The sequence below is a fragment of the Colius striatus genome, chromosome 11, assembly GCF_028858725.1.
Source record: "Colius striatus isolate bColStr4 chromosome 11, bColStr4.1.hap1, whole genome shotgun sequence".
Lineage (NCBI taxonomy): Eukaryota > Metazoa > Chordata > Aves > Coliiformes > Coliidae > Colius > Colius striatus.
Genome location: NC_084769.1, coordinates 12,810,789 through 12,830,924, shown reverse-complemented (window position 1 = coordinate 12,830,924; position 20,136 = coordinate 12,810,789). Strand labels below are relative to the sequence as shown.

Genomic DNA, 20,136 nt, shown 5'->3' with positions numbered 1-20,136 from the left:
TATTAGCCTGATTAGTTGAAACATGTTTTTATAAAGGGAGAAAAAAGTGTTATTGTTGTTTTTAAACATGATGTTGATTTATGATCTGCTCACCTGGGACTCTGCCTCAAGTCCTCCATCCTGCTTTTAATTTACTCAGGCAAACTAACTTCCATGCAGTTTTGTGCCAAAATGATATTGAATGACAACTGTGTAATGATGTTGTGATGGGCTCCCAGGGCTCCTGGGTCTATGAGCAAGTCGAGGGAACTTTAAGCCATGTTAAGCTATGATGATCTTACCTGTTCCAATATACATCACGTGGTAGAGAGTATCCTTCCCCTGAACAATATCAACCACCAGTTTGGAAAATCGAATGCTGTCCTGAGTCACGTAGGGATCTACTGTCACCGGCTGCACGACATCGTTCATCAGGAACAAACGCTGCGCATCCTGCAGGACTCTCTCCGTCAGGTTCTCGTTAGGGCTGTCATCACTCAGTGTGCCACACTAAACATAGAAGACTGAACTTCAGCGCCTGCATTTTCTCCCCACTGCAGCAGCTCAAGATCAAACCCTGCAATTCTTCTGGGAACCCATAGTGTGATGATTTCCTGGGAACACAGGTCTGTGTGAAGGTCACAGGATCTGGCCCTTAGTCTGATCACAGGTCCTGAGCCTAGCTTTGTCCTGTAGCCCAGCCTTTAAAAATGTTTCTCCCAGTTGGTCCCCTGACCAGTGATTTAGTGTTTCACTCCTTTGTGATACCCTGCAGCCAGCACACCAGAAGGGCAAAAGGCATTAACAAACTGAGGAGGAAAAGAAATTATTAAAACTAGCTGTAGAAGAGTTAGAGCTGGCAGTGGAGAGAAAGTTTTTGTGGTGATAAATCCCTGAAGCATTTCAAATAATTTTCTAACTCTGCCTGGCATCTCAGTCTGCACAACATACAAAAAATGGAGGTTAAACCTGAAAACCAGGTTGGTTTTGCATCAAAGAACCCACCTCACCACACTGGTGCTCTCTGATGTGCTCCCTTCTGAACAGACCCCTCTGGTTTCCTCTGAAGCACGGCACATTAGCCACTAGCTCCCCCCTCCCTTTATCTTCAGCTCTTCTGTCCTCACAGTGAATGGCAGATCGACCACGTCCATCCATCCTCCAGCACCAAGGGGTGTACTGAAATAAGACTCAATGCCCTTGTCCATCCAGAATAGGAGGCAAGAGAAGAGCTCATCTTGTGCCTTATAAACACTAGCAGAAGTCCTGCCAGGTGAATAGTGCATTTTAATGAGTTTCTATCTCACACTGTTCTTTATAATTCAGCATTTTCAAAGTCAACACAAGATTAAACTCGCTGTGCAGTTTTGTGGTCCATGGCAGTAACCAGGGCTGTGCCTTCGCTCTTCCCCACATTGCCATGCACTACTCAGAGACAGCTGGGTGACTGGTATTTACCTTGCCCAAGGCCATGGGATTCAGTGGTACCACTAGAAATCCCATTAACTCCCACACTTGGTCCATGAGCAACTTTACTTCTCGCTAAGTGAAGTTCACACCTGAGCAATTTCACTAGAAAAAAACCCCCATGAATTTCTTTTTCTTCATTAAGTCCAGGTGTTTGGGCTTTCCTTGGAAGGGCAGTTAGTATACTGTGATTTAGGACATCAATTTACAGCAGGCCAGCTACAATGTACCAATGTACAAATTTCCCACGTGCATACTCTCAACATGCATCAAAGCAACTCTTTGCAGTATGGCTGCCTTTCTCAGGTGCACCATGCAGAGCTTCTCTTACAACATGCTCTATCAGCTGACAGGAATTGATCTCACCATTTACACTATACACATGGATCCTAATGGTTGGTGTACTAAGCCCTACAATATTTTGGAGCTTGTAGGAACTGGGTGAACAGCGAGATAGCAAGTCCTACCACGTATGAACATAGTCACTTATCAACTTGAGCATCTTCCCAAGTAGACAAAGGAAATATCAGTGGGTTTCTGATGTGTCCTCAGGTGAGTTTTAATAGTTTGGAGGTTTTTTTTCCTGTTACAGTGGTCTTTTTCTTTTTAGTTCCTGACTCATCCTATATTCTATAGAGTTTTTAGATCTCTCTCTTTTGCTGTATGCCATACTCCTACTTTATATTACTGTCTTGCTTTGAATGCTTGTCTCCTCACTCACTTTCCTTTCTGGAGCATCACTGAAAGAAGAGTCCCAGTGGCAGGAATGTCATTGTTGATTTTGCTTTCTGTTCTCATCAAGTCACAGATAATCCTTTTGGTCTATTGGCAGCCCACATGCTGACACAGCATCCCTCTGGTTTGGTTTTATTTTGTTTTGTTCTAATTTCCTGATTATCTGCACTGTTCTGATTCTCTGTATCCTTCAGTATTTCTCCTTCCTCTCTGCAAGAATAAAAAAAAAATCTGGCATGCTTCCCTCATCTTCTTTGTGAATACTGAGGCAAAAAAATTAATTTGATTTTTTTACAATATCTGCCTCTTCTGTCACTAAATTACCCTTGTCATCCCCTAAAGGCCCTTCACTGACCTCTTGTTCCTCCTGTACTTGAAAAACATCTTAATCTCTTCTTGCAATCTTCCTTTTGTCTGCCACATACCTCCTTCTCTTTTCCTGATTTTCCTCTGACCCTTTTCTTTCATCTTGCTGCTGCAATCTTTGCGCTCCACGCTTCATCTGCTACTTTTCACTACATGGAAATGCTTTCCAAAGTCCTTTTCTATTTCTCCTGAGTTAGCCCAGCAAGGGACAGAAAGTCCTTGATTCTCAGTTTACCTTAAACTGAAGGGAGAAAAAAAAAAGGACCAAAAAAAGATTAAAAACAGCCTGGCCATGTCTGGCATGGCTGGGCCTCCAATGGAGCTTAGTTTCTTGGTTTAGATTGCACCAAGCTGATTGAGAGCCCAAAGCTGTCACACCTTGTACAGGCAAAAGCCCTTACGCAGGTGCCATGAGGGAATTCAGGGGGAGAAATCAGGTTCCTCAGCAGGAATCCAAGCACTTCCCTGCCTGCAGTATGGATGTGCCTCCCATCTGCCCTTGCTGTGATTTCAGGCGACTGCAGAATCCCTTTTGGAAGGTCCCTGACATCACCAGCTTGAAGGCAGATGGCATTTGCAGGCAGCCTCAGCACCTTTGCCATAATAAAGAAGAGCCAGATTCATACAATAGGCCTGAAAGGATTTGCCACGGGGAAGCAAGGACAGGAAGACAAGTCTATCCACCCTAGGATTCCCCAGGTGGGAAGGGACTGAGCCGTGAAATGGGCTCATGCTTCAGAAGACTCAGGTTTGCGGGGGCTGTCACACACATACTCTGCACCACACTGATTGAATCTGGACATAAATTGACTGAAGTTTTTCTACAATTTTTATCTTGGCCTTAACTGATAATCCTGGAAAGCTGCTCATTCAGAAAACTAAAGACTGTTAAGGTGGGGAAGAACGACTGTGACCATCCTTATGTGTCCTCTTCCACCAGTTACTGCTGCAACACCTCCATAACTTCTGGCCACACTACTGTGTCTTGGAAAGACATCCATCTTGCACTGACACACTGGTAGCCTGAGGGGCCCTCTCAAGTGATGGAAAATTCATCACATCCTTACACAGTCACAGTGGTTAATTACCTTTCCTGTTTAAAAATATAGATTATCTCCATTCTAGTTTCTCTTTGTCCAGCTTCAGCTTTCAATCCTTCCCAGTTTCTGTGGGGATAAGTCTCTGTGTCCCCTTGTGGGGATCACATTCTTGGAGTTCACGTGTCAGTGACAAGCGTAATAGAGGTTTAAATTATTCATTATTATAAAAAATCTGAACATTCTTGGTATTGGTTAAACCATCCCACTTTTGCATGAATCCCATAGTCTCAATAACATGTGGCGAGGAGCTGCACGGACTAAAACGCTCATAAACGGGGAGAAACACAATTTATCTGCACGATGGGTCTACCTGGAAAAATGAGCCTCATGCAAATGAACCCACTGGAGTGACAGAATGTACAAGGGTTTGAAATAAATACAGGGCAACAGCAATACCTGGAAATTAGGAATGGGGTTTAACGTTGGCAGCCAGGCTGATCTTGGGTTTTCTTGGTAACGGAAAGGGCCGTTAAAAGCCTGAGTGATGGCACTTAGATTGAAGGCACACACTGCTGAGGCAGCTATGCTGTTTCTGGAAAAGGGAAGGGGGGAAAAAAAAATCAATTTAATCATTAGAACATTGACATTTTCATCATAACAGACATCAAACTCCACTCAAATAAAATACATGTAAATTGCTACGTAGATGTGCAGCGATTCCAACCTCACAGGGAGTAAAAATAAATAAATAAAGAGAAAAATGCAGATGGCTTGCATGGCAATCTTAAGAATGAATTTTAAGCTTGGTTTTAAACTGTCTGTGATTTAAGGGCCACAGAAGCAGTACTGACAAGAAAGGTGAATGCAGTTTCATTTGCATGGATTATTTGTGTCTGGGTTTATTTTAATTTTTTTAACAACCCATCTATCTTTATTGATTACAAACAATCTAATTTTTAATCTCTTGGTGTTTCTCAAGGTGAAATTCCATTTCTACAGGCTCCCGAAACCTTCAGATATAAAATATATCCTGTAATATTTCATACAGATGTATGTATATAAAAGGAAAATAAACCAGATGCATGCATAAGGGAAAGGGTGACAGTGCAAACCAGACTGGCTGTTACAGCAGCTCAGCACGCAAAAGGGTCTTGCTAATGTGTGAAAGCCTCTGTTTCCAATGATCACAGTTCACTTCTTTGTGTTCCCAGCTGGGAATAGCATCTGTCTTGGGCAGCCTGTGCACCATGCACGCACAGCTAGGGAAATGCCACTGTAGGAAGGATTCTTTGGAAGGGAATTTGGATTAGGGAAGCTTTGCCGTCCAATCAGACTTGCACACACATCAGTTGACCTTTGCTGTCTCATTTCAGTCATGGAAGACCCAATTCTGCAAGGCCCTGGGCAGGCTCAGCTCCTTTTGCCTCAAGAGGGCTGGAGGGTGGTACCCAGATGGTGAGGGCACCTCAGGCAAGCTGGCCCAAAGAGAAGCATTTATTAAGTGGTACCCTGACATTCAGACCTGCTCCCAGCTCTCCTTCCTCCCCCCCTTTTTTTTTTTTAAAGGAAAAGAGGAATGTTTAGAGAAAAAAATATCAGAATGAAACTAAAAATAGGGCTAGCACGAGAGACTGACTTGTCACTGTGTCTTTTAAATAACCCAAGCCCTGCTGTATGTATCTTTCTGCTAATTAAAGTGATTTGAATTCTCTGAAAGGAATACATTTTTTTTACTAAACCAATAATTACACTCTCTTGCACACACACACACAGAAATACTTGCTCTACAATCCCAGGCTGGAAAGCAGAAGAACGGATTCTTTTACAGTATATTTCTTCTAACTAATATAACACCAGGAAGAACTTCTTGTTTTTCCTTCCCATTCTCTGCTCCTACCCCTGTCCCTTCCATCTCCCAAGTGATGGAGTAGGTCACTTTGGACATGTCAAAGCAACACCAGGTGAACCCTCCTCCACTTTTGTTTGAACACTGCTGATGCAGTGCATGCTCACAGATGGCAGCTCTTAAGACAAGCCTAATGATGGATGACAAGTAAATGCCTTGAGGCACACATGGGGAAAAAATAAAAGAGAATGAGAAAGAAAATGAAAAAGGAAAAGAACAAATAAAACTCTGCTAGTCTAACAAAAATGCTCTGAAAAAAAGAGATATTTTCAGGGGCCTGCTAAGGACTCCACAGTTTAGCTCTTTCCCTGTGCTAGATTGAAGAAAGGAAATTTTTCCATTAATTCTGTGGCCCATTTTCTGTTCCATTCGTGTCTTGGCATGTTTCCCATCCCTCCCTATGAAAAGTTTGATCCTAGTCTCAAGCCACTGACGTTAACTTCTGCAGCTGGCCCCTGGGTTGTCCTGGTGTAAAGTGCAACCTCCTTCATTCCCACTTCCCACTTCCTGTGATTCTAGGTGGTTTAAAGAATGGGTTAAGTTCAAGGAGGTTTTAACATTGTCTCTAATACCTCACAGAAAAAATTTAATAAAAACACCTTGCATATTTCATCAGTAGCTTCCCCCAAAAGTTCCCTTTCCCACCGATTCAGCTGGGTATAACATAACATGAAGCAATAAATCTCTACGTGGGTGTTAGCAAAACCACTAATACCACTTTGTTATAAGATGACCCTAAATGAATTAAACATGAACCTTCCAAAATAAAAATATCTTTAAACAACAACAAAAAAATCATAGTTTTGTGATGTATTGGTATTCTATTACAAAAAACCTCAGACTAGAGCATACATCAACCCTCTTTGGTATGCAGAACTCATGCAGCATGATATAAGTCCCAGTGGAAGTTAAAAGAATAATTACCATTATTTCTCTAGTCGGATGACAAATTGGAACATTTTCTCTTTGAACTCTCAAAAGAACATTGTGTTGTAGACCCAAAATGCTACTTGATCTAACTTCAGCTATTACCAATAGCTCATTTCTTCAATTAAACAAATGTTACATTATACTGTCCTCAGAAGATACAGAAAATACACCTGTAATGTATGAAGAGTGACTTAAGTGTAACCCAAAGGAGACAGGTAACACCCATCATGTCTCATGTTAAACCCAGGAGACAGACACAACAGAAGAGAACTGTTCCAACCAGACCTAGCCTATGTCTCCTCCTCTATAGTCCCCAAACTATACTGATTTGATAAATACCACACAACATAGTTACTAATAATTTTCTCATCTCCAACTGCTGTTCTTGGCCAGATGAATGGACAAATAGGTAAAACATTATCACTATGAGCACAGAAGTCCTCCCTGATTGGAAGGGTGGGGCAGAGGGAAATGTCATGTCAAATGCTCAAAGCAGTAGCCCTGTTTCCTTTTAACATTCAGGATGTTTGGCTAACATCCTCTAAATGTTTTAAGGAATGACTTATGCTCCTTTTAACCTCAGGACAGACTTTCCCCAAGTCCACAGTCAAGGAGCAGTGCTCAGCAATGTTTCTTTTTTCTAGTTGCTTGTCTAGTGGCTCACTTTTGGCTGATGTTGGCAATGGTAGTGCAGAAACAAAACATGGAAGATGGATGAGGGTGGCCAAACACCTACTTCATGGCATTTACAGAGTGGGAATAACATTTGGGCTCTGTTGAGTCTCATAGTGAAACTCCCAACAGTGCTTTGGCTCGAGAAGTTTGGGCTGTTGCTTTGTGATCTCAAGGGCTGAAGTTCCAACTTTGTCACACCAGCAAGAGATATATTAAGCCAGGAATGCCTGTACTTCAATGGGGCTTTGCTTCTTTGGTTTGCTGTGAGCTGCTTGGAAACAGATCCTTCTTGAGATGGAACAGTACTTACTCCATTACGCACAAAAACCTCAACTAAGTTGGTGACTCATCAGGAAGAAGGCACTTTGAATGATTGTTGTGTGGAGTAACTAGCTCAGTTTTTCATTCTCTAGTTTACACATCAGGGTAAGAACCCCCTGGAGAACATGTATTATTGAAACTCAATACCATGCAGACTGGTTATAGCTTGAAACTTATCATCCTAGCCTTGGGCTTCAGAGAAAAAGTTATTTGAGTTTTCCTGACGAAAAAATATACATTATGAGTTTTTTAATATAATTTTTAATTAACTCCTCTTCTCCTTTCTGCTTTCACAGCTACAGTAAATCATTCCAATTACAAGTTTTTTTCAATATCAAGCCAAGAAGAGGTGATTATGAAGTTTCAGAAATCGTGTCTTCCCCTTGGAGTTCCAACGCTGCTTTTGATTAGTGGACCTGAAACAGTCTGTAGCAGAGGTACAGTCTCCCTTGGAAATGTCAAATGCTGTCTAGCCCACATGATCTTGCTTCTATAAAGTGCTGTTTAAAAGCAATTCATTTTAATTTCAGTCTAGGCTGTTGTGATCCCGTCTGCCTCGTTCTCCTCCTTTCACTCCTTCTCTCCCCAAGCATATGTTACCTGTCCATCCCATGGGCCAGCCCCAGTGATCACACAACTGTGTCAGACTGTCCAGGCACTTAGTCCGTCTCAAAATTAATGATGTTTTTCTATTGGGTCATTTTTAGACCATCTCTCTGAACTACACAAGTAGCATTGCCACTACAAAAAGTCAGAAGTCTGTGTCAGCCCAGGGTTGCATCAAGTTAAGTTATTCTAGAACAGTCACCTTTTCTGGACTCCAGGAATCTATGAAGAGTTTGGATTAAAAACATTGACCTAAAGGCTATGTTGTCATGATGGATAACACAGGCCTATCTATTCCTTCACATTAATCAAAGGTTCTTTCAAAAATGATTGCTCAGACTGTCTAAGAAATCAGGATATTGTCAGTCTCACATTGCTGGGGATTGAAGAAAGGCAGTAAAACCAGTGCAACTTACACATTAGTAGTGAAGACACCATAGATCAGATCTTGCTCAGGAAGGTAGAAGGTGCTTTGCAGTTCATTATAATAGAAAGGGATTTCTCCAGCACGGGAGCAGTTCAGCCTGGCCTTCATGAAAGTTGTCCACGTGTCCTCCAGCAGGAATCTCCCTCCAATATCATTTTTGCAAACCCTTGCCACCCGAGAATACACCGTTTTCCCACAGTCATGTTCTACCGCATTCTCACGGAAGAAGAAGTAGGTGAACAAACCGATGTCGTAGGCGGCAATAAAGTTAGGCTCTGAAAAGCAAACATTTGAAGAGATTTATACAGGTGAGAAATCAATCTGTGCTCACTGACTTGCTCAACGCCCTGTGCCGCCAGCTCCCCGTGCGCAGGCTGTCAAAGCTGGGACCACAGGGAGTCTGGAGTCAGCAGCGGACACAACAACAGCAGATGAGAATAATGATATATGGGGAGACAGCACTAGTTCCATTTCTCAGGTCTTAGAAAGACACCGCCGATTCCCCACTTTATTGGCAAAGCTGCTGCTGATTTCAGAGAAAGCAGAGCTCAACATTTTGCATATTCATGACTGCTCTCTGTACCTCCACTCATTTTACAACATAAAGCCTTCCCATTGGGTTTCTTCACCTGTTCACTTCTGAAGTGCACCTTATGATGTGTTAAATATGCTGCGTGCATCCACCCAATTCCCCAGACTGCTGCACTGAAACATTCAACCTACTCTCCCAGCGCAATCACATCTGACTTTTATCACTCACTCTTTCCAGTTTCTAGGCACAAAAAGATTAACTTCTGTCCATAAAACAAAACCATGCCACAGACTGACAGTATTGAAGCAAGTTCTCCTTAACTCTTTTTCTCCTAGAGCTATTATTATTTTTCACAAGAACTGAAAAGAACTTGGAATTGGTTTTGTAGGGAATATTTTAATCTATTTTTTAACAAAGCCTTGAAGTCTACAGTCTTTGGCAAATGGAAAAGATTGGCCAATGAATAATATTTCACTAAACAAAGAAACAACTTCTTTGGTTTTATAGGGTGCTTTTACAACGTTAATTTCTGCGTAATGCTCAAAAGAAGAAAAAAGGAAAGCAAGGAATCCCTTTAATGCCGCAGGCCATGAATGAAAGAACAGTCATGGCAGAGGGAGAGGAAGGTGGGGGTGATGCTGATGCAAGGCAGGAGGGCATTGTAAAGCACCTCCCATCAAAATTTCTCCTTCAAATAGTGAACCTCAAAGGGACTGTCATGATCACCAAACTGACCTTCTAAAACAAACCAGAGTTTCACCCTGTAATTCCAGCATCGGATCCTGTTACTAACAGGTGAATTATACCACAACTTTCAAAGGAGATCTGATTTTACTGGACAATGTCATATGGCTTTAGAGCCATCACTTTCCTCGGTGACTTGTTCAAAGGACTAAAGAGTGTCTCAGCTGCAACCTGCTCTTCTTTTTCCATTTGACTTTATCTAGCTTCAGCTTCCAATCACGGGCTCTTGTCATGACTTGTCTGGTAGATTAAAGAACTTTATCCTGCCAGAAATCTTCTCTTGATGTAAGTACTTCCATATCACGAACAAAACACCTTTTATCTCCTTTTCAGAAAGATAAATAAATTGAGCTCCTTAAGTCTCTCACTGTGAGGCTGGCTTTCCAAGCTTCAAATCACTCCATGGCTCTTCTCTGAATCCTCCTCAGCTTTTCTATTTCTTGTTGAAAAGTGGACAAAACAGGATGAAATTACTCCAATGTCACTGACTCTGCACAAGGTTGTAAATCCAAGAGTCATGTTACATTCTCCAGTCACAGACTAGAAACTCATTTTCTATTTGTCATTTCTTCAACTCTCGTTTTCCAATGTGGCTTCCTTCTGAATCCTTCACTCATGTGCAGACAAGAGGCACATATTTCTAATGAGCTGTACATGGGTTATGCTGCCTTTTGGTCTTAATTCACAGTCTTGCCTGATTGTCCTAAAACCCTGGCACTCCACACTGACTTCAATATTCCTGCAGAAGCCTAGTTCAGTCTCAATAAATTCCAGAGAGTGCACAGTCCCCCTGCTTGTGACTTTGACTGAAAGGTCCCGAAATCCAATGGAAAGATTCTGAGTATCTTGTCAGCTTGCCTGGGTTCAACAGAAAGAGGGACAATACTGGGGTCTACACCACTACAGTCTGCTCAGACATGATATGATTTGTCCCAGTCAGAAGTTGTGGACTCAGTGCAGGAATTACTGGTAGAAATTCTATAGCTTGTTTGATGTAGGTATTATCCCACTGGGGTAGCAGCTATACTTCATAGCTATAAATCCACAACATGAATTACATGGATCATAACATGCTCTGAAATGTCTTGTTTTCAGACTGATTCTGCACTGAAAACAACCATCTTCAGTTGAGTCAGTGGAAGCAGAGCGTACTTAACACTGTACAGAACTGGGTCAACATGATGATGCTTGATTTTAGTCTTCAAATCTTTGACTGGTTTTCTTGTTGGATTTGGTCATCTCACAAGAAAGAGACTCATAAATATAGGTTAAGTAGCGTGTAAGACCTGCTTTCTGTATTCTAAATCATCTTCTCTGAAACACTTCCAGTCTACCTTTAAATGTCTCTTAAGCTGCATTGATTATCACACTGGAAGCCCTTCCCCATTGTAAGTCTGGATCTCAACATGAAAAGAGAGGGAAAGATTTACAAGCCTGTCAAGCTGACTTTAAAACACCTCTTGCTCAGATCTGACCCACACGACTTTACCGTTGAGCCATTTGGAGTTGTATTGTGCTGTCCTGAGTGGGGGAACGTTTCCAAGGCTGCGGTAAATAGCGGGATCCCGTCCAGAGAAATCAATTACAGTTGCAGCATAGAGTTCTCCTCGTGATGTAATCACAGCTGTCGAGTTATGCCGAGGGTCGTACGGGCACCGAGCCACTCCATTAATTCTGTCAATGATTTTGCTAAGATTCCCTACCTGTATTTAAAAGGAGAGAGGAGAGAATTTAAAGAGCATCTGGCTTTCTTACTTGCATAGAGAATTCAGTTTGCCCATGAGCACCTACGAGTAAAAAACAAGCAGCTGTAAGGATGTTAAGGCAGCGATGACTGTAAATTGATCTTTACATCCATCATTTGACAACGTAATAAGGATGTAATTTCAGTGATGACTTTAAATTGATCTTTACACCCATCGTTTGCCAACGTAAGAAGTTGTGTCTGAGCCTCACTGAACCTATTGCTTTGTAAGAAGAGTACTTCCCCAGCCAATAAAGCCTGTAGGCCCCAACCCATTCAGTGTAATCAGGTGCTCCTGCTGCTAGCATAGGATTGTTCTCTTCCATAGACACCTCCTGAACGCATACTGGCATTCAAACATATAAAAATAAACATTGCTTTGGACCTGCTCCTCCCTCCCTCAAAGCCAAAGGGAGTTTTTTTCCGCATACTTTAAGCATCAGCTCAGGAGATACTCACAGCTAAGCTTGTCTATATTCCCCATTTTCAGCAGCATACCTAAGGTTTACATGAGCAGCATTTTGTCCAAAGCCAGCTCACTCGCCACACAAGTTTTTTGCACCCCACCTGCAGATACACTCACTGCCAGAAGCACCCCCAAGTGACACAAAGAAGAAAACCAAATAATTTTAGATCAGCTACATTTGGAACATATTCTCTGCAGCCATGATGCCCTGACAAATGACCAGCCTCCCCAGAGCATGTATCCAGCCCTCTCCATCACTGTAAAAGAGGCAAAACGGACCTGTCGACTGGAACACACCGGTGAAAAGGCATTGGTACCACAGGTGAAAACCTTCTTGCCATAAACAATCAGCACTCGGACATAGTTCTGGCACTCTTCCTACAGGGACACAAGACAAAGAATGTTTGAAAAGGAGACTGTGAGGTTAGTTATTACATGTTTTAAAATTATCTGTATTGCAGGTGGAATACACATTCCTCAGCTCCAACTCAGGATGAAGTTTGCTGCATCAAGCAGTGCACAGCTGCAGGGAGCTAGCAGTCTAAGTGAGCAAGCCCAATTTGCTGGTTGTTTCTCTAATCATAGCCCTGCACAGCCCCTGGATAGGATGTTATCCATCAGGTTGACTGTATTAGCTACACAAGTACCTCTGTCTGTGCTCTGCTTAGACTGGAGGAGGAATCCTCCCTCTTTTCATGATGACACTTCTGACCTATTTTTCCCAGTAATGCTGCAGGTTTGAAAACATTACCCAGACACAAACTCCAGTGAAGGACAACTGGTCCATCTGCACTACAATTCACACAGTGCCAGCAGAAAAACAGCAGGAATTTCTCTTCAATAGACCAGGCTGGTCAGGAGAATCTTGTGCTTGAACAGGCTGTTACTACCTGCTTCCCATGAGGATTGTGCACTCAGGTTTTTCCATGGTAGAAGGAGTTTCCCTTTCAGGCCAGGATGGGCCAGTAAGAAATAGCAAATCCACTTTTTTCAGCTGCAAAACCACTTCCTGGTACAAATAGGCATTTCCTTCCACATGCCTCTCCCCAAAGGTGTGGGGCTCCTGCTGCCCCATGCTGGGGTAGGAGTGACAGCACAAGGCTGCAGCTGGCTTTTTGCAGAAAAAAATCTCCTTCGTGTCACGGTCTGTCTTTCTCCCCACAGCTTCATACCCAGAGACCTGTGGACTGCTGACCAGGCTAACTGTGGCGTTAAGCAGTGGGAGAGAAAGAGGCCACATAAGGCAGGGACTTTCTAACAGCACATAAAGGGAAAGCATGCAACTCCCCCAAGGTAGCGCAAGAGGCTTGACAGCCACGTGTCCCAAGGTTCATCGGAACAGCCCTGACCAGAGATTAACACCAGCCTTCCTGCCCTGGGCAATGAGGGAAACGAACAATAGCTAATGACTGGCATTCACAGGGCTTCAAGTGAGGAGAGTCTGCTATATTTTACTGTAATCAGAAAAGGAAAATGGTTTAAAAATAACAGCCTTGTTGGGTTATCCTGGCTGCTTTGCTTTCCTCCCTCCAATAGATCACGATTTGCCACTAAGCTGAGCCTACAGCTGCAGACACCGCTTCTCCTTCTGTAAGCAGCAATCACTCTGTGAGCTCCCCTGTCTCAAAGGGCTCCACACTGCTCATCATTTCCCTAAAGACTTCATTTGCAAGATTCAGTGGTGTAAAAACACTCCCTATCATCCGGAAAGGAAGAGACTTGCTTAGCTGGATTACGTGCTATCTCCTTTCATTTGCTGTATGGAAATCAACTCATGGAAGGATGGCATTTATCAGAAAGCCACCAGTGTTAGCAACAAACAAGTGACTGCATGGGCATGACATAGGGGGCTTGCTTTTGGATGGAGAAGATCATGGGGACTGCACTCCAGAGCCAGCCCAGGAGCACCCTCCCAGCCCGGGCAGAGGCTACAGAGTGTCACAGAGCAGGTGCTGCCAGTCTTGAGTCTCGGCAGGGGTATCGAGAATCAGGTAGATAATGGCACCCAAAAATGAGAGCTTTCATAGCTGGACCTATTCAACACTTCTTATTCCAGAAGCAGATCAGTCATGGTGACTGTGCATCAGTCAATCAGATAGGGCCTTGACAAGCACTGTTCCACCTGCTGTGTGTTTAGAATAGAGGTCTCATTGCTTCTTTTAACAAGACAAAGGGCTTGCCAGCCTGTCTGCCCTCTGCTGTCAGTTATCTGCTGCTATGAGCCCAGAGGCCTGCATTTCACAAGTGGGTTAAGTAATTCTCTTTCTATAGAGCACAGTTATTCAATCTCACATAATACTAAGACCACTATACATTTAACTACAAAGTACTAGAAATTCTTGAAGGGATGCTATAATAATAATACTAATAAAAAGGTATGGGCTCTTCTCCCAAAAGAGTTTTGTTTCCAGAATATGATTGATTTGGCATCTAACCCAGAATGTAGCTCTAGTACACAAATTTCACACAAGAAGAGAGTACATCTGCTCCTCTTCCACTCCCACCTTTGTCTGCTTTGTGCGGTCTCTGAGCATAGCTTCTGACCTAAACCACCTAGTACCATTTATGTTGCTGGACCTTTTCCTGCCTAGGCACTTCAATACATTTCTAACTAAAACCCTGTCCTGCAGAAACCTAAATCCTAATTTGCAGAATTCTCTTCTTTGCACGGAACTATATTAGAGATTAACAGACTTCAATTTCTATAACAATCTTCCCAGCTGAGAAGAGAGCACACAAAAAAAGAATTTCTCTGCAAGGTCATGTGCTGGATGGTCTTCTGGAGTCTACTGGGAGAGATGCATCTGTTACTTCACTGTGAGGCAGAGTGGCCTGGCTTGGTAAGGATGCTGGAAGCTGGTAAAATATGGTGTTATTTTAGCCTAATTAAGCATGGTTTCATTTGTATCCATTCAGCCCAAAGCAGAAGTTATTTACTGTAACACAGGAGAAACTACACTGAGAAAATGTATCTGCTGCTGTCTGAACCTGCACCAGAATATTTAATTTGTGACTTCTAGCCCATTCCCAACCGTGGTAGCAAAGAGTGAAAGAGAACAGTTAGTATGGACGAGGTGCTTGTCAGACTGGAAATGTCTGACAGCTCATATTTTTGAGGCAACTGGATGCACCAAGCCCACTAATTATTTCATTGGCTGTAAGAGGCAGAAACTGGGGTGACTAGTGGATGTTCTGCACTCTGCTCAAATAACAATGCTACTAGGTGTGGGCCACATCCAACAATGGTTGTTCCTATAAATCAAGTAGGTGTTTTCCCTGGACCTGTCTTATTGATGCTGGTAACAGCACCGTATGCTGCTGGAGGAAGAGCGAGAATAACATGTAGGTTTCATCCACTGGTCTCAAAGCAATTTATAGAGCTTAAAGTAATGTTCTGAAACAGATGTACATCATCTGCCCTGTTCGCTGGGTGAATCAAAACATGCTGGAGCTAAAGGACTTGCCATGGTGACACACTGAGTCAGAGGAGGTCCTGAAGGACAGCCACAAAGGGTCCAACTACCAGACCACACCTCTTTAACCTACCTGGCCTGAAGAAGAATACTGTGCTTATCTCGTATTTCTTATTGCTATACCCACTGCTAGTCATGGCATGAAAACCTCCACCAAAAGCAAAGAAGAAACCAAACCTCCTGAATGCTCCAGCTTGCAGGGTTTTTTTCTCAAGACATCGTGGGTGAGATTTACATTAGATCCTCTTTCTACCCTATTCTCAACACAACTAGCAAGGAACAGCCTCCTCTCTTTTGTTCTTTAAACCATCCTGGATTTGCTTTGAAAAGTCATTCAACACACTGCTCTCTGCACCAATTCATAGCTGAGGCAACTGGTTAGCAAAAATGCACAAACCCCTAGAGAAGAGGAGCTATTTAATGCAGTTCCTTACATGTGGCTGGAAAACTCCAGCTGTGCAGGAGGCAACATTCAGATGGGCTTTAATATAGTTGGAAAAACTGGCGAGCTTGAACCCAACTCTGTCCAGACAAGACAACACTTGGATCCTGCTCTCACATAATGGAGCAGACAGTTAAATCTGTGTATGATCAGTCTGCAAATCTCATCACCAGAAGATATTCTTGGGATCAAGAGATTAAGGACTTAAATAAAGGAGAAAGATTGAGTATTTATATGGTTAATGAGAATAACCCAGTTATATTAGTTGGGATTATTATGAAATATATGGCAGAGCTGACACAAACTTGTGGCTCACTGCCAGAACATTAAACATATCTCTGATTCTCCTGCAAATTGCACATTACTTCTTCCTCAAAATCACCTAGTCCCTTTTTTGAGATAAGGCCTTAAACTGAGCAGCTATAACTCTTCTCCAGGCTAATGACCCTTGTTTTCCTAGAAAAGAAGAGTGTGTGACTTCTAATGCTCTACCCCACAGAATACGAGGTCTCACTGCCACTAAGGGAATAAACTTTGCTGCAGCCCTCCCCTCTCATCCTGCCTCAGTTTAAGCCTTTTCTCATGTAATTAATTTTTTGCAACATTTAGATTTAAATGCATTTGTCTGTGAATGCTATAATGTCCACGGCTGTGGACAGGATCAGGCCTCTTTCTAGCTCATAGAGATGTCAGGCCTGCTTTGAAGGCACATTTCAAATCCAAGAACTGAGAGTGGTTCCCTGTTCCTCCCTTCATTGGTGTGGACAGATCAGCAAATGGAGGGGCTGAACTCCTGCTGGCTTCTGTTTGAGGTAAAATTCAAAAGGACATTTTCAGGATGCTGCGAATAAGCCAGCTTTTTGTATCACTTCTTCTGTCATCTCTGAACACTGGAGTTCTGGAATGTTATAAGCCCTTAATCTCATTGTACAGACGTATTTCTCTTTGAAAGTATAACCATATATAGACAGTACTTTAATTGGCCTTTTACTTTGAATAAACCACTCAAGCCCTGTTGTCAAATATATCCTTTACAATTCTTTTTCTTTTACCTCAGCCTAACACTTTTTCATTACATACTGATATATTTTAATCATAGATTAAAAACACAGTTACACACTGCATGAAAAAAACTATCTGTTTCAGATGGTCTGCTGTAAACACATTCTCCTGGAGAACAACCTGGAGTTCAGAGAATCACACGGCAGAACTCCATGTTACCTCTTCAACAGCATTTTGGAGTGCAGCAAACATTTAATTTATCTATTGCAATTCATCCCAATTTACTAAAAACCAATCAAGCTCTAACATGTTCTCAAGCACTGTTATTAACAACACTTTCAGATATCTATATTAATTTCCTTGGACAAACAATTCTCTTAATCAGTTTAAGCCAATGTCCTGACCAAGCTGTCTTTCTCCTTTGAGTGCAACAGATAGTAAAGGGAATTGCTAATGATTTTTTTTTTTCACCCAAGTTTTCATTAATGGGCTTCAATTCAAATCTGGGGGCTGATTCTGCACTTATAGCTTAGCAGAAGTAGTGAGAATGTAGGTTCAGATCTCCAGGAACAGTTACAAAGGGAGAGAGTGTCTGTCTGCCTCCCAGTTATTTCTACTTGCCTGGTGCCTGGCCTACCTGGAGGCTTATTACTAAGTGGTGTGGAGAGTCTCAGCTCCATTACATAACCTGAGGACATGTCCTCTGTGTGATGCAGAGCCACTCCAGGACCTGAAACAGCTGATTCCTCCATTAACTCCTTTCAGCTGGGCTGAAGCTTTGGGCTAGGATTTCCCTGTAACCTTGTGTGAAACATAAGAGCTGTCTGAATCGGGACATCATACAAGAAAAGGAAAAAACTCTACTGGCAATATGGTAGTTGGATGCCTATCAGATGTTTCTCTTGGTTCTTTGTTGCTCCAGAAGTGTTATTAGCACATCATCTGTCTTCTGACTGCACAAAGCTCTTAGGACAGCACGTAAGAGTTGCCATTTTCACTGCCATCTTCATGTTTTGAAATGATGGCATGCTGCTTTTGGAAAGTTAACAATTAATTCCATGCTTAGATGGAAGAAAAACCAAAGTGCTCATGTTTAAAAAGCCACAGCTTTCCATGTCAGGCAAAATTCCTTAGATGTGGTGGACGTGGACTGAAACAGAGACAAGTCAATTACAAACTAGAATCTGAGCAACTCCTAATGGAATTAAATACACCTCTTCCCCTTCTGCTCAATCCATCACTCATTTTAACTACAATCTTTGGATGATTTCATTTGGAAGACACAAGGAAAGGCAGCACAATACTGACCGTGTTCTCTGCATTGTCTCTCAGTAATGTGGATGTTTTCCAGGAGCAAATTTTAAGGTGCTGATCATGATACTTTTTATAAATGTAGAGGAAAAAAAAAGATGGCTTGTGGAAGCCAGCACAGATCTCCAGGGACATGGCAAGTAAAGCATGTACATTTCTTTGAGGAACCACAAGTTTTAGTTGATAAAAATAACATTAATAAAGAAGACTTTTATGAGGCATTTGTTTTAATATCATTTGATTTATTGCAGAGAGTTAATTTTAAAATCAGGTTTGAGAATTTATACATTAATGGATTAAAACCTGATAAATTATTGGCCTGAAAAAGGCCCAGAGACTGAAATAATCCATACACTTCCTATTCTAGCAGGGCCACAGATGTGGTAGTACTAGCCCAGTATCAACATTTTTCTTAACAAGCATTTGTAGGTAACTCAAAGATTATGAAATAGTAATCACCAGTGAGGCCAATGCCTCACATATATACAGTGATTACACTGGAATGGTTGGTGAGCTGGATCCAACAAAACCTTTCCTTTTGTCTTTGTAAGATATTATGCACTAAAGAGCAGGGACCAAAAGGGCTCTATGTATAGACTGGAAGATTACATCCCAAGACTAGCAGCTGCAAAAAGGATTTGGTGGACACAGCAGCTAGGCAATTCTGCATGATCTTCTATGGCAGAATAGCTTATGAAACTGCCACATATATGAACAGAGGAGGGTGGATTAGAGGTGGCAGACTGTTTTAATCACACTCAGGCATTAGAGAGATTGACAAGGCGATGCAGGTGAAAAATTGAAGTGTGCAGAAAACAGACAAAAAACATTCAAGGGCAGTAGAAAAATAACTCAGAAAAGAGGCTTGGAGAACTCAGCTTTTTACTTTATCAAAAACTCTAAGTACTGATTTGACAAGAGCATGTAAGTGCCTTTGTGAAAAATAAATATTGGTGGCTAAAGGGCTCTTTAATCTAGCAGAGAAGGGCAAAATGAGATCAAGCCACTCAAAACTGAAACCGGATCCAAAGAGGAAATAAAGTACATGTTGATAACAGGGAAGGTGATCTGCCATTAGAACAAGCCAGCTAAGCACACTGTCATCTCATTTGCTTCAGGCCTTCAGTTCAAAACCTTTTGCCTTCCTCAGAAAGGTGCAGCAGCCTCACACCAGTAACTGAGTTCAACTGAGGAACAGGCTGGTGAAATTTGGTGCCAGAGCTATAAATGGTGCCAGAAAAAATGGTACTTTCTAACTCTAAATCTGGGACACAGATTTCTCATCTCCCTTTTTTCTGCCCAGTAGGTTCTCAAATGTGGAGTAACCACCATGCCATAATAATTATACCTCTGTGATGCATTTTGTGGCTTTTATTTTGTGGTTTTCATTCTTGAACTTCTTATTTTCCTCATGGCAAAGCTCTAAGCATTTTAGGAAAATATTTTCTAGGTAGGAGGAAGAATCTGCTTTAGATACTCAACAGGCATAAGAATGAAGGAGAAAAAAGGCATTTTAATACACTGTGTGGCTTTGAAAGCCTCACCCTAAAATGCATACACATTATTGAATGGGCAAGGAAAGTGGACCAGTCATATAACTTGCACAAACTACACTGTGAATTAATGTCAGAGGCAAAGGTCCTCCTTATTTCTATCCTTTATCACCACATATCAAAGTGCTTGACAATCCACAACGTATTTATCATCAAATCACCTGTGCTAGGTAGAAAACTGCCATTAGTCAAGTTTTGACAAAGCAGAGCTGAGGCAGCCAGAGCTCTGCATCTTGGACCACCATTGCACAGCACCATCAGAAACGTTCATGTTAGTGCTGCATTTACACTGCCAAGGGCAGAGATGCTGGCTCAGAGCTGGACCTCTCAGTTGTAGGGCACTTCCTCATCTGTCTAGGCTAAATTCTGTAGTTTTGGAGCTGGTACTGAGCCGTTTCTCTGCAGTTAATGCGTAGA

The 20,136-nt window shown here is 42.2% G+C and overlaps 1 protein-coding gene across 2 annotated transcripts in view; it reads right to left on the bottom strand.

Moving 5' to 3' along the window:
• Positions 1-20,136, bottom strand: part of SEMA5B (semaphorin 5B) — a 276,815-nt gene that overhangs the window by 58,408 nt on the left and 198,271 nt on the right. For both annotated transcript variants that reach the window (XM_062005005.1, XM_062005004.1), the window contains exons 8-12: positions 12,218-12,316; positions 11,218-11,431; positions 8,442-8,727; positions 4,044-4,179; positions 282-489 (exon numbers count right to left, since the gene is read on the bottom strand). In XM_062005005.1, coding sequence (XP_061860989.1) covers positions 282-489; positions 4,044-4,179; positions 8,442-8,727; positions 11,218-11,431; positions 12,218-12,316 — 943 coding nt within the window. The remainder of the gene's footprint in view (positions 1-281; positions 490-4,043; positions 4,180-8,441; positions 8,728-11,217; positions 11,432-12,217; positions 12,317-20,136) is intronic.